Below are 21061 nucleotides of genomic sequence, written 5' to 3' on the forward strand. Positions count from 1 at the left end.
CTTTTTTTTCCTGAGAACTCCAGGGGCATTCAGGAGCCAGACCTTAACCAAAAGCAGAGACTAAACAAGGTTGTTGGGCAGAAGAAGGGGATAGTGCAGGTGCCACAGCGTGATAAAAGCCACCCTGCCAACTTGGTATACGAGCAGCAGGACAATGCTGAGCTCTGCTTGGCATCCTGTCTCCGATGCACCATGGTGGATTATTCAGCCATGATGTGGAAAACTCAGAAAGCTGAAAATATGACTTTTTGTTAAACCCAGATTGCTGTTAATGATCTTTCTAAAACTCCATGCATGTTCTTAACTTTGCCAGGAGGAGTTGGCCCTCTGCCTTTCCAATAACTGACTTTTTTATTCCTTCCCTAGGGTGATCCAGGGCAGTCCGGAGAAAGCGGACCCATGGTGAGCACCAATGTTCCTTTTTTTGAAAACCCTGTTTTTGGTCATGTGGTTGCATTTGATGCTAAGCTAGTAACATAGCTTTGCCAAATTATTGCAAATTGAAGTATTTTGAAGAAAAAGCATGCACACCTTCTTGATAAAAACAAGGACAATGGCTTCTCAAATTACTGTGTCCTGCTAAAACAGGGGTGGCCAACCTGCGGCCTCGCGAGCCACATGTGGCTCTTTGTCTTTCGGTGTGTGGCTCTTCAATCCATTCATAAAAAAATATATATAGTAGCAGTGGTGTGCCGATCAATCTAAACTATATATATGGATGCCAACGTTGGGATCAGTTGGGATTGATACTTAAGTTTCAGTTTCTCTTCTCTGGTACGAATTGAAACACGCAAAAACAGTAAATCTCGCTTTGAAAATTGGAAATGTATTGATTTTCATTTTATGACATTTTGTTTATGTGTGAGAGGAAGTGCATTTGTAAAACCACGTGTGTGATGTGGCTCTCTGTAGTACCATGGCCATTTTTGTGGCTCTTGGTCTCTGACTGGTTGGCCACCCCTGTGCTAAAACAACAGAGTCTCGAAATGGGGAAATGTGCCAGACTCTTTTGATTAATTGATTTCATTTTTCAGCGGCAACTATTAAAGTTAAGATGGAAAGCACCACTGTTATGGCGTTTTGATCAATAAGAATCAAGTATTTAACACAATCATTGGGGTAAGAGCTAAGCTATGCTAACTCGTGTTGGAGGTAGCTTGATTTTTTTCTCTTCTTGTCGTCAAATTATTTTCTATCAAATCAACTGCTTCCTTGCCAAAGAGCAATCCATCAATTCAGTGTTGCTCTAATATAGCTTTAATTGTAACATTGGGATTTTATCTACATGCTGTTAGCATGCTAGGATGTGTTTATTTTTTATGCGCAAAGATTTAATTTATGAGATGTTCATTCAGGTTTATGAGCACTATGGTAAATATTAATGACACTTTTTATAATACCCTCCAAAACGTTTATTTTCACTCACAAAACTCCTCACACTGTAGGTACACGCTGTTCCAGTTACCGGCAACTGGATACCGCTTGTGGTGTTCAGCAAATAAAGCATTTGATTAAAGTTTCCTCATAAAAGCTACACTGCATAGGTCAAGCCAAATTCCTGAGGGAGCAAGGATGGAAAACGTGACATGCAAAAACAATCGCTGATGTCAGTTTTTCACAAGTGCAGGGGAGAATAAGTGGAGCTGACAGAGGGGGGTGCTATCAAATGCTTTCATGTCTTCATTCCATCGTATCTGACCTTTTTTCCCCTCCTTAATGGGTGTAGTGGAAAGAAACAGACAAAGGAAATAAAAGATGGCATGGCTGAAAAGGCAAAAGTTGCATTAACTTTGCAAGTTAAAAGCAAAGTTTCCTGATGACTGCAAGGTCATTGAACACGTCGCTGTCCTTAAAGTCTCCTGCTCGCTTTTGTTTGCTTCCACAATATGTTTTATCCATTAATCCCTCTTGTGCACATAGCTGTGCAAGCAGCACAGTTTCTTAATTCACAATGTCAAGACTGCAAAACTTCCCAGTATTCCCAGGTGTGCTCCCATAAGTCTCTGACGCTTACACACAACCGTTCAAGACAGTGGCTGGAGTATTTCTCCAAAAGATGAATGCAGGAGTCCATTCAGGATGAGGCCTGCCGCTGAGCTTTGGAGAAAAACTTTGTGCTGCTACCTGTAACTCTTGACAAAAGGCGTATTACTTTACAAATACGCACACAGCATGATGCTAATGCACTTTTAACAAGGAATAATGTCATCATTTGGAAAGCAATCCACACTGTTAAGCAGCATGAGATGTCCCAGAGGTTGTAAAAGGATGTGACACAGAGGAGTTCAGATTTCAGAGCTCCTGTTTCCAGCCAGCAGCAGTTTGTTTGCTGATGATAAAAGAAACAAAAGATGATGGATAGAGAGGTAAAAGTTCCATGAATGATCTCTTAAGCTGTTAACTCCTAAAGTGAAGCACATGAAATGCTCCTCAATGAAATACAGCATCAGTCCACACCCCTTGCTGGCCCTTTTTGAACTAATAAAAATTAGATTTGTAAACACAGCTAGACTGATAGGCTCCGCTTTGGGGCGTGCTGAAAGGATAATCTTTGATTGGCACTTGAAGATCTGCACAAATCAACCTGCGGAAGGGATTTTGAGGTCACCCCCTCACCAACTTTCCTGCTTTTATGACTCTAAAGGAGCTCGCGCCCACTTGACACAGCACAGCGTTTTTGATGTAGCTGCTATTGTTAAAGAGGCAAAAGTAGATTCCAGAGTTTTCCAGCAGCCTTCCAGGACATATGGAGCTGGTTAGAGGGATTAAGTCCTCGTGGAGCAACAAGCAGGAGGGGGGGGGGGGGGGGGGGGGGGGGGGGGGGGGGGGGCTGGAAGAAGAAGAAGAAAAGGGGAATATTTTCAGGACACAATTCAAAATCATCAGCACCATGAGGTCTCCCTGGGCTAAATTAAGCAAGTCTTCATCTCTTGAAAGGTGGCTTGCTGCCTTGCACTTGGGGACTTGGTTTTGCTTCAGAAAGATGACATTTGGAGAAGCAGTGGTGTATTGTATGCAGTGTTCCATCCATAAGTGAAAAAACCTCCTCCATCTGCTCGCTGGTGTTACTTCCAATTATGCTGCAGAAGTTCTCTGCTCATTTTTTAGATCCCGTTCATTCAGAAAATATTCACAATGCACCAGTGAATCATTTAAGACTTTTTTTATTGCCTTTACTGGATCGAGGACTCTAGTTTCTGTACATGAGGAGGACGTTTTAACCGCTAGGCCAACAGCGCCCCTCCTTTTGATGCCAAGGAAGCAATACGCCCACAATAGGAAGCCAATTCATGAAATATGCATGTATGAAAAGAACATAACTTTAATATTTTGATGTCTTTGAGTGTCCTTTAATGTGAAGCCAAACACAAGGAGCAAAGATGGAAGTGAATAGCTTAGGACACGGTCACTGATTCTGAACAATGCTGTGGCAGAAGTCTTCATCGACTGGTGAAAGCTATTTTCTATGAAAAACAATTCTGCTTGTTCTTAAAGGATTGTTTTTCCTCTTCAACCTGGGTCTTACTGGCAGGGTTATAAAGATCACATTTGGAAGAGTAAGATGTTGGGAGGGTAAAGTATAGTCTCAGAGTCACCCTTCTGTTTTCAAGCTTAACATTCAAGTTAATACCATGAAACTCTTCCTCCCAGTTTTATTACTCATTCTTTTTTTAGGCACTCATCATTTACTAAGCTAGACGTTATGAGATTTCAAATATAGAGCTGTCACGCATTAATTTGATTAATTAGTAATACCGCAAATGATCGTATGCGATTAACTCATTTGCTGCTAGCCATTTTCAGAGTTTCTTGTAGATCTTTCAAGTTCCATAGAGATGGCAGTTGTTTTCTTTGACTATATAAACCATAGACTGTAAAATAAAAAAAAATGGACGTCCTCTTGCTCGGCTCGAAGCGAGGTCGCCATGAAAACTGCTCCCCCTGGTGGCTGACTGCAGTATAGGTCAAAAAATCCGGCTCTCCACTCATTCCAGATGGGCTGTGGTCAAATTTTAAAAAATTAATACACCTCGTAGAAATGTTTCTCACGTCCGATTGTTCTGGTGGCTCGATTGATTTGGCTGCCTTGTATTCAAGTCCTCTTTTTTTCTGAAGAATTTTGTTTTCATTAGTTTTACGAGGTTAGAAACAAGGCTTTACATCAGGTTTAACGATAATTGACAGCTGCCAGTCTCATGTATTTTTTTCAGGGATTGTAAAATATGTCAGGAGGTAGAGTCAAGAAGTGATTAGACTCCCAAAGGAAAAAAAAATATTATTATTTTTGTCACCCAGCTCCACTCAGATTCTCCCAGAATCCCTCACAGTCTCTACTGCACAGACTCTGGCTGCACAAATGTTACCAATGGCTGTGCCTGTGACAGGGGAATTTTGGCCTCAAAACCGTAAAATGGTAAATGGCAAAACCATGCTGTCTACTTTATATACAGTCTATGATATGAACACCAAAACTACCGAAGAAGAATGAACTCTCTTCTTTTCATGTGTCTATTTTTGTTTTCGATCAAAAATAAAAAACAGACACAACGTACTATTTCTGATCAGGTTAATTTCAGGCGCTCCATCCATTGATCCTCTCCATGATCTCTGTCGTCTTTTCTCATGATCCCAATGCTATCCTCTCTAAAGTACCGCGACACATCCTCATTTCGGCATCTGTCATCTCACATCTTCATGTCATAACCCCACTGCAGGGCAATGCTCTCACCCACAGTAGTTTACGCACATGTTTGTGAGTGACAAGCTCCACCAAACTCTGCCTTCCCCTGCTGGAAAAAAAAAAAAAACTTATATAGACGCAATGAACGGTAATCAAATTGACATCTATAGCCGTCAATGGCAGCGAACACAGACATTAAAATATTAGCCTGTTGAAAAAAATGTAGATTTACAAATCTTCTCTTCTTCGTGTATTCATTTGATTAAGCACTACAATTTTGTAATATCCTAGTAATTAGATTCTTCATTTGGGACCTTATGCAGATATGAGATTAAAATGCGATTAATAAAAAAAAAAAGTGATTAATTAGAAAAATTAATTACAAATCTTGCAATTAATTGGATTATTTTTTTTAATCCTCTGACAGCAATATTAAAATAAAAATCCCCCATTAAACTGTTTGCAATAAAACGCAATGAGTGGTGTCAGGAAAAACAGACTACCAACAAAGTATGCAGCAGAACAACGAAAAAATGCTGAAAAAACAAACAGGGTATAAAAATGAAGGGGCTACTAAAAACGGAAACAACAGCTCAAACTGTTATTTCCACAATCTTTTAATTCATTTAAAATCTCCCATGGTGACCAGTTGAGGCAGTTTCAGCTCAGGTTGTTCCATGAACTGGGAGCAGCATATTTAACAGCCTTTATTTTCCTAATTCAGTCTGAACTCTGGGGACCAACATCTGTAGATTGTTTTCAGAGCACAGGCCATGTTGATTTTCAATTTTACACGTAAACACACAGATAAAATGGAGCTACACAAAGAAAGGGCTTATACAGAAAAAGCAATCAGTGCGAGAACCTGCGGAGATAAAGACATGGCCACTCAGCAGCAGCAACAGTGTACAAAGAACACTGCTTTACAAGCCTTTTCAATATCAGCACTGTGAGAGGGTAAGATCTTTGGAAGGACTAACAGTGGTTTTTTTTTTTTTTAAACAGCATGGATTTTAATTTATCTGGATTCAAAACCAGTTTAAGATGAGGTTAGCAAGTCTGTACATCAACAGCAGACTGCAAAACGTCTAAGGTTTGTAGCACTGGTAGAGACAAGCAATAAATTTGTGAGTGATTCAAGCCAAGAACGTGACAGAGGATTGGGCTGAATTTTCCCACCCTGAGTTGGAATTACAGCAAAATGGCCGCCATGTGATAAAGGTGAATGAGGTGTTAACTCAGCTTTTCGGGGTGTATATTTTGAAAAGTAACACCAGGGCAGCTCCTCTGTTTGTAGTCACAGACGCAGTAAAGCTACTGTGATTGTAAGCTTTTAACACGCAAGACATTCAGAACACAGTTCAAATAAAGCTGATAATTTCACCAGCAAAGCTTTTTTTTTCCCCTGACCCTTTGATTGAGACATAAAACTTCAACTGAACTTTGAACTTTTGGCTTTGATCCACCAAAACATTGATTTTCTGAACTCTGGATATGTCAGAGCTAGTCTTAAATTGCTAGGAGTTCTCATCCAGTTAGCAGAAGGGATGTAGACATTCAAAGAGTAATTGTTTTTTGTTTGTCATTGTGAGACATTAATGAAAGCCAAACATTCACTGCTTTGTTTTTGAGCTCAAACACTTGATTTCACTGGGGTTGTGTTGAAATTAAGCACTTGTGGATATTTTTATCAAATGGGGCAGCTAAGCAACGCTGTGATACAACTATGGACACTCTTAGCTAGTAATACAGTTTTTGATACGTATGTTTTGATATTCTCAATCTTAATTTTAGAGCAGGTTCAGTCCTTGGAAGTGTAGAAGAAAAGACCGAGGACCAAGACTTCCTCAAGGGCTCTTGACTCGGTGAAAACTCTTTTTCTGCCAGTAGCTCCTGAGTGCTCTCAGATGTAGCCAAGCTAATTAGCGCTGGGGCGAGTGGCACATGCTCTCACATACCTAGCGGGTCATAAAGATGTTTACCAAACCCTACTGAGGATTGCTAACAAAGGCTTTTAAGGGCAAGCCGGAGGAAAAAGCTTTTTCTTGCTTGGCTTGGATAATGAAAGCTGTTCATTGAGGTTTTTGTTATAAGTGCAGGAGGAATGCATATAAAGGAGCTGAAACTGTGTGGGGCATTTCTGTAAATGTGAGAAGTAGGGCTTTAACGGGCTAATTTTGTTAATGGAAAAGTTTAGAGCCTCAGTTACTTGGTGATAGCGTTGTTTCTACAAACCAAATATGGAAAGATGGAGATTACTCTCAGAAAATTGGTCTTTATCCTGATTCTTTTAGCAAAGCCAAGCATCTGTTGGTGCTTTGGCCAAAAGGAAAGCTTGGCTACACTCAAAGTACACTTCTTAACAAATATTTCAACCTGAAAGTGTCATTGAAAACACGCTCACAAACCTTTTATTCTCATCAGGGGACCAACACCGTCGAGGGTTTGGCCAATTACACTGCATCACCATGATTAAAGCGAGGGAGGCTGTTGTTGCAGAGGCCTTGTGGGGCATAAGATCTGTCTCGCCTTGACCCAGCTGAGACTGATGAGCCAAATAGCACCATTTACCGCCGATCCTGAGCCCGACAGTTAGAAAAATGTTGGCCGATGTGAGGTGTCAGTGCAGCCAAGCGTAAAGGTGTTGATGAACTGCTGCGGGTGTTACAATATTTCAGCATCTTGTGAAGCCAAGATAGAAGAAACCGACTCTCCGCTTGGTGTTTTTTTTAGTCACAAGGACTCATGCTGTTTTTCCAAGCAGGGTCTAGTAGAGGAGGTTAAGGATCCAATATGGCCACCATTTTCTTTGCTGTAAACAGCAGGTTGAAAATAGCCTCTGTTCTTCCAGACACATCCATCACCGTGTTAATCTTAGTCAGTAAAGTGGCGCCATTTTTCCCTGTCTAACTTACAAAGCTCTCCAGCTATTGGCCCATTCTGGTAATGAACCCTTCCATGTGTTGGAAAACAGCACACTCTTTTACAGCCGCAAAACCAAAATAAAGAGAGATCAACATAAAACATCAAACCGTAAAAGTTATTCACGGTCCCATTAGAGAATTATGTTTATGTTAAAGCTCAATGACAAGAAGGAACAGTTGATTTTCATTCTTTGTCAGTGAATGAAACAAGGGATTTATTGTGATTCAGATCTGCCCAAAGGGTGGTTGCTCACTGAATGAAATCCTACCACAAGCTCTGCCAATGTGTCTGCTCCAAAGATTGTTTTATGTCATCTGACATGAATTCTTTCTGTTCTGCTTCTCTCCAATCTCTGTGTCTCTGCTCTCATTTATAGGGACCTCCAGGGCCAGAGGGGCCGAAGGTAAGTCCAGAAATTGATTTCTTGTTCCAATGACTTTTCTTTTCAGCAAAATGAAATGAGATTCCCTGACTTAGTTAGCCAGGTAACGACATCAAACGTACATTTTGGGTTACTACATTTATTGGGAGAAGAGGACAGAACACGGAATCAGAAAAAAAGCAGGAACAGAGGAAGATTGGAACATACAATAAGAAAAAATAACTTTAATGGCAGAAACTATTTTTTTGAAAAATTTACAGGATGATTATTTTTGTTTGACTATGCCCATCTATTTACATCATGCAGAAGGCAAAAAAGCACAGCTAGCCAAAAGAGAGGGCTTTAAAAGTTAAATGTCTTGGCTTCACTTTTGGGAAGCTGTCATAATGAATCCTTGAAAATTCAAGAATACTTAGGCAAGTAAACACACAAAAAAATCTGCTGATCTACTGGGATTTTCACACACAACCATCTCTAGGGTTTACAGAGAATGGTCCCAAAAAGAGAAAATATCCAGTGAGCAGCAGTTCTGTGGGACAAAATGCCTTGTTGATGCCAGAGGTCAGAGGAGAATGGACAGACTGGTTGGAGCTGATAGAAAGACAACAGTAACTCAAATAACCACTGGTTACAACCGAGGTCTGCAAAAGAGCATCTCTGAACACACAACACGTCCAACCTTGAGGCAGATGGGCTACAGCAGCAGAAGACCACACCGGGTGACCCTCCTGTCAGCTATGAACAGGAAACTGAGGCCACAATTCACACAGCAACACCAAAACTGGACAATAGAAGATTGGAAAAACGTTGCCTGGTCTGATGGGTCTGGATTTCTGCTCCACATTCAGATGGTAGGGTCAGAATTTGGCGTCAACAACATGAAAGCATGGATCCATCCTGCCTTGTATCAACGGTTCAGGCTGCTGGTGGTGTAATGGTGTGGGGGATATTTTCTTGGCTCACTTTGGGCCCCTTAGTACCAACTGAGCATGGTTTAAAGTCCACAGCCTACCTGAGTATTGTTGCTGACCATGTCCATCCCTTTATGAGCACAGTGTACCCATCTTCTGATGCTACTTCCAGCAGGATAACGCTCCATGTCATGAAGCTGGAATCATCTCAGACTGGTTTCTTCAACATGACAATGAGTTCCCTGTTCTCAAATGTCCTCCACAGTCCCCAGATCTCAATCCAATAGAGCACCTTTGGGATGTGGTGGAACGGGAGATTCTCATCATGGATGTTCAGCCGACAAATCTGCAGCAACTGTGTGAAGCTATCATGTCAATATGGAGAAAACTCTCTGAGGAATGTTTCCAGTACCTTGTTGAATCTATGCCACCAAAGATTGAGGCAGTTCTGAAGGCAAAAGGGGGCCCAACCCAGTACTAGCAAGGTGTATCTGATAAAGTGGCATGTAAGTGTATATTGTCAAATATGCACAGTATGCTTCAGGGATGAGTTGTTTAGTGTTTTTGGAAATATAAGAGAGCAAAAACTTGCGGTATGACTTTGGTATTCAAGTGCTCATACCAACCAGGGCTGATTTATGCATTTATTTTGCAGTGGAATAATGTATTCAAATTTGATTGTGACTGTGCACAGGTGGCAGAAACGTCTTTTAAAAAGCATGCTGGGTGTTGAGTGTGTTTACTCAGAGATTAGTGATACAGGGCCACAGTCAGGGCGAGTAAACAGACGAGGAAAGAGTTTGAGCTCAAACATCACAAGCAGGGAAAGAAAACGAGTGACGGAGAACAGAGAACCTGGAGCTAAGCGCTGCAATGCCGGCCGTGACTCTCTGCAGGGCCCTGATGTGGGGAACAGATGTCGACCATATCCAGCCATCAGGTAGCTGCCAGTGTTTGTTCAGTGTAACCCAATCAGACACTTCCTGTCTGTGCTGTCATCTGTCGGCGAGGCCTCCTGGCGACGGAGGGGGGAAGGGGGTGTGTGTAGATGTAGAGGGGTCAATGATGACACACGGTTGTGTTAATGACTCATAAGCCAGGCCCTGAGGCTGCTCAATTGGATCCACTGCTGGTTTGGAGCTGTGTTTAGCAGAGAAGCTACGTCAACACTTATTCCTGTTTCATCACCTTGGAGATTAATGGTGTCGTTATTTAGGAAGAAAATGATGTGAACCCTTAATTTAAAGCTGAATCTTTTTTCATCCTGATGTAATTCATTCTTTACATAGAGGATTTTTGAAACCATAAGAAAAATCAAATTTTAGATGGAAAAAAAGTTTTAATGTATAAGAAAAGTTGATGTTTCGCTGCATGATTCCTCTCACACATCTATCAGTGCAACCATGCTAAGTGTAAGTCATTTTTATTACAAAGAAGCAAAAATAGCCAACACAAGCAAACCACCATGCAAGAGAGTTCATTAAAGCATGCTTAGTACAACCTCAGAGTCAAAGTACATACAAATATAAGAGCTCCCATAAAAAGTTGTTTTTCCCTTAACTTTCTCTCTCATAACTTTGAAACTGAACAGAATTATTCCCCTCTTGTAGCGTTGCCCTCTGTCTTTGTCCTCCATAACTTGGCAGATCCTAAAATATGACATACAATATTTATCCTGGCCTAGTTTTGTGGAATCAGCACACATACACATACACACACACGCACAAGCACCAGGGATTGGACAATAGACAGGCCTGCTCAGGGTGCTTCTGCAGGCTGTTTAATTCACTGTCTGTTTGAATGGAGGATGTTTACAACTTTTTCTTTTTTATTGTCTCTGACTTTATCTTTCAGATGGTTTATTTAGACATTCAGAAAAAAGACAGTGTAAATCAGCTTTAGTAGATGCAGATTTATATCTTTAGTAGCCAGAACTCAGTTGTGCTTACTGATTTCAGTTTCTGTTGAAGCGGATACAGTGTGAGTGTTAATATACTTGGAATTGAATGTTGTTTTGTGTTAACTTTGCAGGGTTCGCTCGGGCCTCCTGGAATCCCAGGTGTTGATGGACTAAAGGTGAGGTTATCCATGTCAACAGAGACAACTACCCAATCACTCAGTAGTTTTTTGTGACTGTTTCCGTGTGGAAAAAGAAGACTGAAACTTAGCTTGCCAAACTCAGAATTTGTGAAAGAAGACATTATTACACCCTTATGACAGATTCCTTTTGTCCTACCCAGCTGTCATGAATTCTTGATTTTGGTTGGTCAAAGCCTTGTGACAACAGTAATAGATTGGGATAGGGTTGCCAAAATTTCTAGTATTTTTAAAGTTGGAAACTTTTCAGGGGAATTTTAATCCATTAGCAGTGTTTAATGGGAATTAACAGGAATTTTCTGGAATCCATATAAACTTCATTTACCTGGTCATGTACATGTACAAATATGCAAGATTTTGGTTTGTTATAAGCAGAAATGTTTGCAAACATGTCAAATGCCAAATCTTTAAATGAAATTATAAATGAACTTTATGGGAGTTTTAAGTATTTTTTCTTGAGTCAAACTGTCATGGATATAGGCATAAAGGTTGTTGTGGTTAGCCTCTAAAAATTGTACACATTTTGATGACCATTTGTCAGTTTAACTTAAATTTGTCCATTATTTAAAGTTACACCATATCAAACATGTTTACCTCAGAACTATCATTAAAACTTACCTTGGCAGGACTTCTAGACTCCAAATCCAGAAATGTGGTCTCAATGAAAAAGCTGTAGGCTAGTGACGTAGGGATTGATGATGATCAGGTGTTGGACATTTTTTGCACATGTGATTTGTGGTGCACAGTTAAATTTGCATCCAGTGATGTTGTTTGAACCAAGATCTTTGAACCTCATTCAAGGTGACAACAAAAAAAACAACAACAAAAATTTCCCATGAATTTTTTATTTATTTATTTTTTAAGTTACATTTCAGGATTTGTTAGTGCTTTTAATCAGAGAGAGGATAGGAAAATGGATTGGCTAGGAAATAGGGTGAAAGTGGGGGATGGTATGTAGGAAACAGGCCACAGGCTTGATTCAACCTCCGACCACCCGCTGGAGGGCAAACCTCATGGGGCACTACCTAGACCACCAGGCCATCTGTGCGCCAAATTTTAGAATAATTTGTCTAAGTTGGCAACAAATCCCTGAAATTTTAAGATTCCTGAGCTAAAATTTCCATGGAAACTTTTTAGGAAATTTACTGGAAATTTTTCACCTCTTTGAAATCCAAATCTGAGGAACAAAATTACAGCCCTTTTTATCATAGGATTTCACCTTTTCTTTTTGAAAGTGAGACAAAATGGGATTTGCAAAAGTGACAACAAGGATGAAACTTACTCTGAATTTATTGCGAGAGCACAAAAATGACCAAACAACCATCCAAACTGAAGATCTATTTGTTTGTGTATTGAGTTGGTGGCTTGATAATCAGTACAATGGTGTAAAGTTTGCAGTTGCTTAAGCTGGATAACCCCCAGATTCTGTTTTGCCTAGCTACATGATATCCCTTACCTACAAGTGAAACTTAAAAAAAACTTTTTTTCACACACATTTTCCTTGCAGTGTATCATTCCAGTCAATTCTCTGAGCAAATGCAGCACTTTTAATCCAGCTTGAACACTAAATGGTACATCACTGACAAAATGCAGCACATGAAAATATTTAGAAACTTCTCCCACCCACACCTGAAAGCAGTTTATCTTCAAAAGGCCCACTATAACAGACTTAAAGTTTTCATTAGTCTTTGTGGCCATGTGTTGCACTTTTCATATTAGGAAAGTTCTGCCATGCATTCTGACAATTTCAGAAAAAGCTCTCCTATTCCATAGAAATCCCCTGGGCTGCATGTTAACCACTAAAAGTACCCAGCTGCCTGTGATTCTGCTCACACACTTCTGCATTTTATTCTCAAAGCAAATAAAGAAGACACAGTGCAGGTGTTTGTCAATGGGGGAAAGATTGGAAAGAGCATTTATTCCAGAACAAATGACTGGATAAATGATGAGAGTGAATGGAGAGCTGATTGGAGAGGCGCCGTCTTTTAAATCTCAAGCATGCACTTATAAAGATATAAGTGAAGTGGCACGCATGGCTGTAATAGGAACCAGGGTGAAGAAGTTTGATTTGGGAGTGAAAGCCATACTGACTCTGGAGACGGCAAACGCTGAAGGTCTAATTCCATACTTGTGTTAGGATGTGGGTCTGCCAGCACCCATGAAATAGAACTCCAGCGCTGTGCAGTTCAGTTATAAAACCAAATCTGTTACGGTATGTAGCCGTCACTCATGCAGAAAGTTGAAGTCTGCTGCAGTACAGGCCGCTCTGCCCGCTGTGGCAGGTTGACTGGCAGACATCTCATTGATCTGACGGAGATTCACTCAGAGAGGATGATCACTAATGCGAACCTTATCAGCACAGGGTTAGGACTTTTTAATCAGGCTCCATCATCATTAGGGTAATATACATCATCATTATGTCAATGACTCCCATATGTGGGCTGATAGATGATATGAGACTCCAGCATTTATGACGACTTTCACCACTAGTGCATTGCTTAAGGGATACTCCCTTCATGCTTGGATCAGACACATTGATACTCCCCTAATGCTTTTGAAACAATGTGAGCACTGAGGAAGTAAAAGGAAACCAAAATTAAGTCCAAGTGCCGTCAATCATGGGTGTGTTCAGGGGTGTCTTGAGGTGGCATGAGCCCCATCTGAATTTTGTGTGGTATGATTGTAGATCTGCCTCATTTCAAGTTGTTCTGGTGACAATCTTAAATTTTCTTTTGGTGATATTTTTTACGGTGGATAATGGAGAAACTTCTCATTTTATATATACTTATATACTTAAAAATGGTGAATTCATCTGATGCCCCTCTTTTGGAAGGAAGAAACGTGTTCATAGAAATATGATATTTAGGAGTGGGACAGATATTGGTATGGTAAAAATATATCATCATGCTGACTCATATGAGACAATGATTGTATAATTTGCACAAAAAGCTATACTGGAAACAATCCCTCTTGATAAATTCCCCTTTCAGTTTTACTCACTGTCCCACCTCCCGGCTCTTTGCTTTAGCTTTAATGACATAAATTTAGTACTCCTTTCTACATAGACGTTATGCAGTCTTCAGTATTATGTATGAGTTATCACAGTATTACTGTAATGTGTTATTGTAGGCAATGGGTAGGCAATGGTTTCATATTGTAGTTTATTAGAATGAGTCGTATTCTATCAAATCTAGCGATGGACGAGTACTGATACCAGGTATCGGTATCAGGCCAATACCAGCCCTTTTTCAAGGTATCGGTACTGGTGCATGCTGCAGATACCAGCAGCGGATACTTTAGGCGAGAAAATCTTATGTTGAGAAATTCCTCCTCGCTAGTTGCTGCTAATTGCTGCAGTTTAACACCACGGCAAATGTATGTCAGGTCCGGTTCAGACAACATTAATGAACCAGGGAAAGTTAACTGTTAAACTGTTTTATTTTGCACTTAAGTTCACTTAAAAACTAAAGAGAGTGTTTTGCTTTATTTTGGACTTAATGGTAGAGTGACTGTGCTGTCTTTGATCAAAATAATCTGTCACTGTTAATTGAAATTTTATGTATCAAAAGTACTTATAGTATCGGTACTTGTACTGGTATTGGTCTGCATAAAAAATGGTATCGAACCTCCCTTATCAAATCATACATTGTGTCATGCAGTTTTTGTGTCCTTTTTGGGATACAACTCTAAGTATCTGATAATACAATAATCTGTGTCATTGTATCTTATCGCTCCTATACAATTGTCTTGTTTTAGATCATACTCTATCAGACTGTATTGTTTTGAAGTGTAACATGATGTAACGTATCATAACAAACTATAACGTAACGTATCATAAGGTATCATAATGTACCACAAAATATTCTGAATAAAGCCCAAGGACTAAGAGCTTTGTTCTTCAATTGTCAATATTCAGAAAAAAGCATAAGGGTATTGTTATGGTATGGTAATGTATTGTAACTGTAATATCTTAACACTGAAATATTGCAAGGTAATATCCTATTGTATTTCATTGTAGTGATTCCTCTTATTTTATTTTATCATAAAGTATATTATAGCATTGAATTATATTTATCTAGTTGTATCCTGTTATGATACTGTTAAGCACTGTGTCGTGCTTAAGCATTAGTTTTCCTGCAATTCCCACCATCAATGACATCACTATACCTTTGTTGTATTAGTTGGCCAGAAATAGTTGATAGATACCTTTAAAATGTCTATGTTCTGCTTCATTCTATCTCAGCATAAGTCATTCCTCCAGTAAGGCCACCCTGTAACAAAAAGCCTGGACACACTCTTATAAAATAGTCAGCATTAAGCAGCACAAGGGCATGCTTTTGAGTTTAGATGATAGAAACTTAATCCACAAGAGTTAGAGCAATACTGTTCAAGTTTTCTTCTGCATTTAAGAATAGCTGCTGCTCCTCTGCGAGGCCCATGATATGCTAACTTTGCTATGGTCAGGAGGTTAATTGTTTTTGGCAGTAGATGGACTGGGGTTGGTTTCTCAGTTGCACCGCAGAAAACAGATTCAGACTTCAACAGTAGACTGGCTCTCATCCGATGGACTTGGTTTTTCTTGTGTTCTCATGTTAAGAACCAGACCATAGGAAATTAAGTTTCTAGTCAACAAGCAATCTATCATCAATCAATCATCAGTTTAAGTGAGCATTTTTTCCCTGCTATTTGCAGATGTAGTTTGTGGTTCTTGTATCTATTTTTTATGTTAACTAAATACAATTCATTCAATCTGAGCTTTATATTATACTGAGAGAGTATTTATTGGAGGAAAGTAAAAGAGGCTATCTTATTCACATGATCTGTATCTGTCTGCTGCCTTATCAACTTTTCTGCAAATGCACAACACCTGTGTAGCCACGACGAAAACCAAACCCATCCAAAGGTCGAAGGTTATCTCTATCCCACAGAAAAATGTGACACTTTTTGCAACTCCTGACCTGAAACCAGAGTTCACGTTCAGCAGACTGAGTAAAGCCAGTGCATGTTTGTGTGTGTTGTGGCTGTCTATAGGGGGATGTTGGCATCCCAGGATTGGACGGTATCCCAGGAGGCAAGGTCTGCTGCACACATGAATTTGTGTGCTTCTTTTTTTTTATGTGAAACCATCACAACCTTATTTTTTACTTTATTATATTATATTTTTCTTCATTTGTTCCCATCAAATGACATTTTCAGTTTTCTTTTTTCTTTTTGATATTGCCACCAAGTGTGATCCATTTTTTTCCTTCATTGTACCCTGTATTTTTTATATTTTCTTAATTTTTCATTTTGATTTGTACTTCTCAGCAAATTAAACCAAACCTCTTGATTTTAGTTTGCTATCATGTTTGCATGATCTGTGTTTGCAAAAACATCACTATGAACAGCCTACCCTTGTAGGAGCCACTCATTACATTCCATGTCATAGTGTTAGCTACATGAACTGCTTTAAAAGAATTTGGATTAAGTCTCTATAAAACTGTATGTAGTGATCTGGCCTGTTTTCAGTGACCTTTCTCTGAATGGAATTAAAAAATACACTTGAAATTCCTATACTTGATAGACTTGGGGAAAGCAGCCACAACACAAAAGAATTTTATAATCTTAACATGAATTTAACCCCAGATACAATCTGACCCTCAGTGGCTGCAATAACTCCCCAACTTAACCCAACTCCCCCTCCACTTTTTATCTCTAATACTCTGCTTTCTCTCCCAACAGGGCGAAATGGGTGAGCGAGGTGAAAAGGTAAAGTCCTGATTCAGATCACTAAACATTATTTCTCACATCAGCTTGTTACTCTGCCATGCTAACTTAACTGTATTTCACACAACGCCAGCATATTCTTTCAAAGCTGACTCCCCTCTGAGATCTGGCCCCTCAGTGAGTCAATGACTCATATTCTGAACCCAATTTTGGACGAACCACACAACTGCCTCTTTGAGAAAAAGAATCCTTGTTCTCTCCATTGCTTAATTCTAACGGTGCCCTTATTCCCTGTTGTTAGACGGCAGCTGGTGGGAGGTGTTAACACTGACTGAGTCGAGGGTGACACAAGCTGGGAACAGGGGGGTGACTCAGAGTTTGTCATCAACCACAAAACTGGCCCTCGGGTGGTTGTTCTCAGCTGCTGGTTTAAGTTTGTCTTCACTAATTGACGACAAATAACTTCTGATCTGTTGTAAGGATGAGGCTACATAGATTATTTTCTTATTCTTTGCAGCAACATAGGTTGTCTGATTAGACTAAGCTTGATGCAAAGAATAAGAAGAAACTAGCTCAGTAGAAACTGCACCAAGCGTTGATTGCTGAGTGTTAGTTGAGGTACATTTGTTGCCAAAAGCAAAACTTTATTTGGCTTAAAGTGCCTGAGCATGAGGCCACCTTGTCAAGTCTAGCTTGTGTTGCCTATATATGAAATACAAGAAGTGATGTTAATTGTTTCTGGATGTTTGTCTTTCAAGAATAGGAGAATTGATCAGAATGCCAAGTTATCCCGGTTTATGCTACCTCCCCCAGGTTGGGAATCAAAACTTGTTTGAGTGAACATTTTGATGTAAGACCAGCCAGAAACATAACTTTATCTGCTAATCATAGAGTTGGCTATCTAAACCGCCAACCAGAAAATCCTTGCTTTTTTTTGTTAGTCTGACTCAATTTGGGGTCATTGGGACTTAGGGGAGTAATAGTGAAATGCATTCAGACAGTCAAGGCTGTTGGTGTCAGGCATTTTCTTCTATAGAGTCAGATTTTCTCATCACACAGAATTTTTCTCTAATATCAAATGTTTGGACCGAGCAGTTATTCTGTCTGTTCTGTCAGTGTAACAGGCTTTCATTTTCTTAATTCAAAATCATTTAGATTTATCAAAAGTGAAGTATTCAGCTTCAAGCCAAAGAAAGCCTTAAAATGTTCTCCAAAGTGAGCTTTTATTTCTACAGAAGACAAAAAGGTTAACATAAATAGTTGTTTTTGGCTTTGACTGCAAAACACAGAGCCAGCGGTTCAATACTAGAAACAATGGCTGCCTTTAAAAGATAAAATCGGTTGTTGAGGAAGCAAGGAGCCTCCTACAGTCTGCTGATTAAAGTTTCATGAAGATGTCTCCTCCAAGGACAAACCTTTGTTGTAATGTTCTCAACATGAAGTGACTGGGTGTAAAGCAGTTGTGAACTGTATCAAACTGTAGTCTGTGACACATCAGGGGCTAGGTTGGTTAGGCTGTGCAAAGGCTAAAATGGGTATTAAGCTGATTGATGTCAAAATGCTGATGTCAATGATGTTGATATATTGGGAAAATAGGTTCAGTGTTTACACATCTTTACCATGTTCTAGCACTTAATGATGAAACTTTAAGCTTCATAGAATGCTTTTAATGACATTGCTGAGTAGGGATTGGTATCTGATTAGGTACTTTTATAGGTACCGACCAAATTCTGTCAAAAGTACCAGGTACCAATTAACGTAAAATCAAAAGGTACCATGTTTAGGTACCTAAATGCATCCTTGTGACTGTGAAGGAGTGGAAGAGTAGCTGATTTGCTGGACATGAACAGCATTGCAAGGATATATATCGAAGAATAAATATGTTAAATTGATTTTTTAAAAATATTTTATTACAAATTAAATTGATATTTTTTACCACTTAAACACAGAAAAAGTACAGAAAATTGGTACTGTTGAGCACAGGTACCGATTGCAAGGTACCAGGCATCGATACCATATTGTTTCAAATGTAAAAGGTACCCATCCCTAATACTGAGATTGAATAGGAACAGATTAACCATTTTCAAGCAAAGGGCACAATCACATCAATTTTAGCTAATCAGCATTGCTAACTAGCAGAGTTTCAGTCGTAGATGCTAACATAATGACACTACAAAGTTTTCCCACTCACCTTGTTTTGCCATGTAGGCAGACTCACTTAATTTCCTGTGAAAGCATTGCATTCTTGTGATGACCATTCAAATATGCTAACATTTAGCAGGTGTTTATCATTCTTACCCCAAGTAAGAATGTAGACATATTAGCATTGACTTATTGGCAAGATAGAAACCAAGTAAATTTGTAGAAGTACAGTGAAATGAATCAATCTGTGGTAAATGTCATACCAGAGGCTAGGCTAGGCTAGGCTAGGCTTGGCTAGGCCGTACAAAGGCTTAAATATGAATCTGGCTGAATGAAGGCTAACTGTTAGCATAATTACAATGACTTTACAAAATGCTGTTGTGGGGTCTGTTCAAGATTTTTATACCTGTGCTATACTTTAGCATGTAAGTATGCGGCTCTAACTTAATAGAGTGTTATTAAGTTAAAGAGTTAATAGATGAGTTAGTTATAACAATGCTTACTTGCTGACCCCTTTCAAGATAGTTTAGAGCATTTTCGTGCCAAAATTAGCTTTTCAGAATTGCTAAGTAGCAGATTTACAATGTAAACTCTATGAAAATACAGTTTCCCTATTCAAATTATTTTGCGGTGTAGGGCTGCTAGTTTTTGCTAGCTCAGGCAAGGGGATATAATGTTTCTCATACTCATGCTAAAAACATACTAATGTATTTCTTTGGCATTCTTACAATGACATGCTATGTGCTTATGTTTAGGAGGTGTATATCATTCTTACCACAGTTTAAAATGCAGACGTGCCTACATTAGCGTATTGGCATCGTCATTGCAGATATTGGCTGTTATACACAATTTGTAACAGAAAGCGGTAATTTATCAACCACTTGTGACAACCTTTACAACCACAGCTGTAATAAAATTTTTTAAAAAACACAGTTTTTGTGGGATATTTGTGCCAAAGAAGAGGTAAAACCGTTCAGCCGCCCCTGTTCGCCACCCGTAGTTCCACACCCCAGCCCTGACACTTGATCTCTGTCATGCAGCAAGGAAGAAAAAGTGGTGAATTTAAAAGTTCTTCACAGCTGATGCCAGGAGTTTTGAGGCTCCACAAGCCTCCCCACAGGGTGCATTACATCACCTGAAGTCATCAATACTCAAACCATGTGTGATGACTCAGTGTGTGACCAGAGTGAATTTATGTACAGTGATAGTACTAAGCAACACTGTACTTCTCCAGGCATCTCTTATTCTATTTCACTGGCAGTTAATCTCAAAAGAAATCCAACTATGTGTTTTCCATTTCAGAGCACATGGTCGTCATGTTTTTGATGGGCCTTTCTCAGCTTTGACACATTCTTACAATCAATAAACTAAAATGAATTATTTCTTCACAGGGCGATATGGGTGAAGATGGGCCGAAAGGTGATATGGGGGAGAAGGTGAGTCAATTCTTCTTCACATTTCACTCTTTTTCTTTATGTCTCGCATCTTGCAGGGAGAAACAGCAGGCTGTGGCTAGAAATCAGAAAGAAAAAGTTATATTAGCTGTTCAAGAGGCGGAGGAGGTGTGGTCACATGCCATCAGCTGAAGTCAAGGCTGCACCAATGCAAACTCCCTGGCACTTGCTGCATCCCTTCCTCTTAATGTGGATTTAATTGCGATGCTGGGCTATGCTGATGCTACATTTTCTGGTTGGATGGCTCCTGTGTTAATTTGGGACCATTTATCATTAGGACAGCTTGACAAGTTAGGATCCATTTCCAGCATAAGGCAGAGATCGTTGATTGTTCAGGGTAAAAGTAATAGATTCATGTTTCTGTCCAGTAGTCTTTTGTTCTCTGGAAAAAGTGTTTAGTTTTGTGTTAGTTCATTGCCATCATGTCCAGAGGCAAACTTTGCATCTTCTCCAGAACTTGTCAAGCTTCCACTGTTTTTCTTTTCCTAAATACACTTTTACAAAAAAAGAAGACACAGTGTTATTTGTATTGGGTGACCTCATGACAACATTTGGGCCTCCGACTTATAGTAAAGCGTTTCAGAAACAAACTATTAGGGATTGGAATAAACGGTTCTTTGAAAATGTTGACTCAGCCCAGGCAAAAACTGCTCACACTTCTGGGAAAAGATAAAGATTCTTTCCTACGTTGCCAAAAAGTGTAGCAGAGTTGCTAAGAACACACAACAGACACAAACACCGTTTTTAAAACAACAAGGTGCTT

At 39.5% G+C, this 21061-nt stretch overlaps 1 protein-coding gene across 1 annotated transcript in view; it reads left to right on the plus strand.

Annotated features, from left to right (window-relative positions):
- col25a1 (collagen type XXV alpha 1 chain) overlaps window positions 1–21061 on the plus strand; it is a 200075-nt gene that overhangs the window by 146231 nt on the left and 32783 nt on the right. The window contains exons 9-14 of the mRNA XM_074699304.1: window positions 367–402; window positions 7983–8009; window positions 10931–10975; window positions 16028–16072; window positions 16718–16744; window positions 20236–20280. Of these exons, the coding sequence (XP_074555405.1) occupies window positions 367–402; window positions 7983–8009; window positions 10931–10975; window positions 16028–16072; window positions 16718–16744; window positions 20236–20280 (225 nt within the window). The remainder of the gene's footprint in view (window positions 1–366; window positions 403–7982; window positions 8010–10930; window positions 10976–16027; window positions 16073–16717; window positions 16745–20235; window positions 20281–21061) is intronic.

Source organism: Halichoeres trimaculatus, unplaced genomic scaffold (assembly GCF_033239565.1).
Source record: "Halichoeres trimaculatus isolate MK-OKI-2021-1 unplaced genomic scaffold, fHalTri1.1 fHalTri1_scaffold_22, whole genome shotgun sequence".
Classification (NCBI taxonomy): Eukaryota; Metazoa; Chordata; class Actinopteri; order Labriformes; family Labridae; genus Halichoeres; species Halichoeres trimaculatus.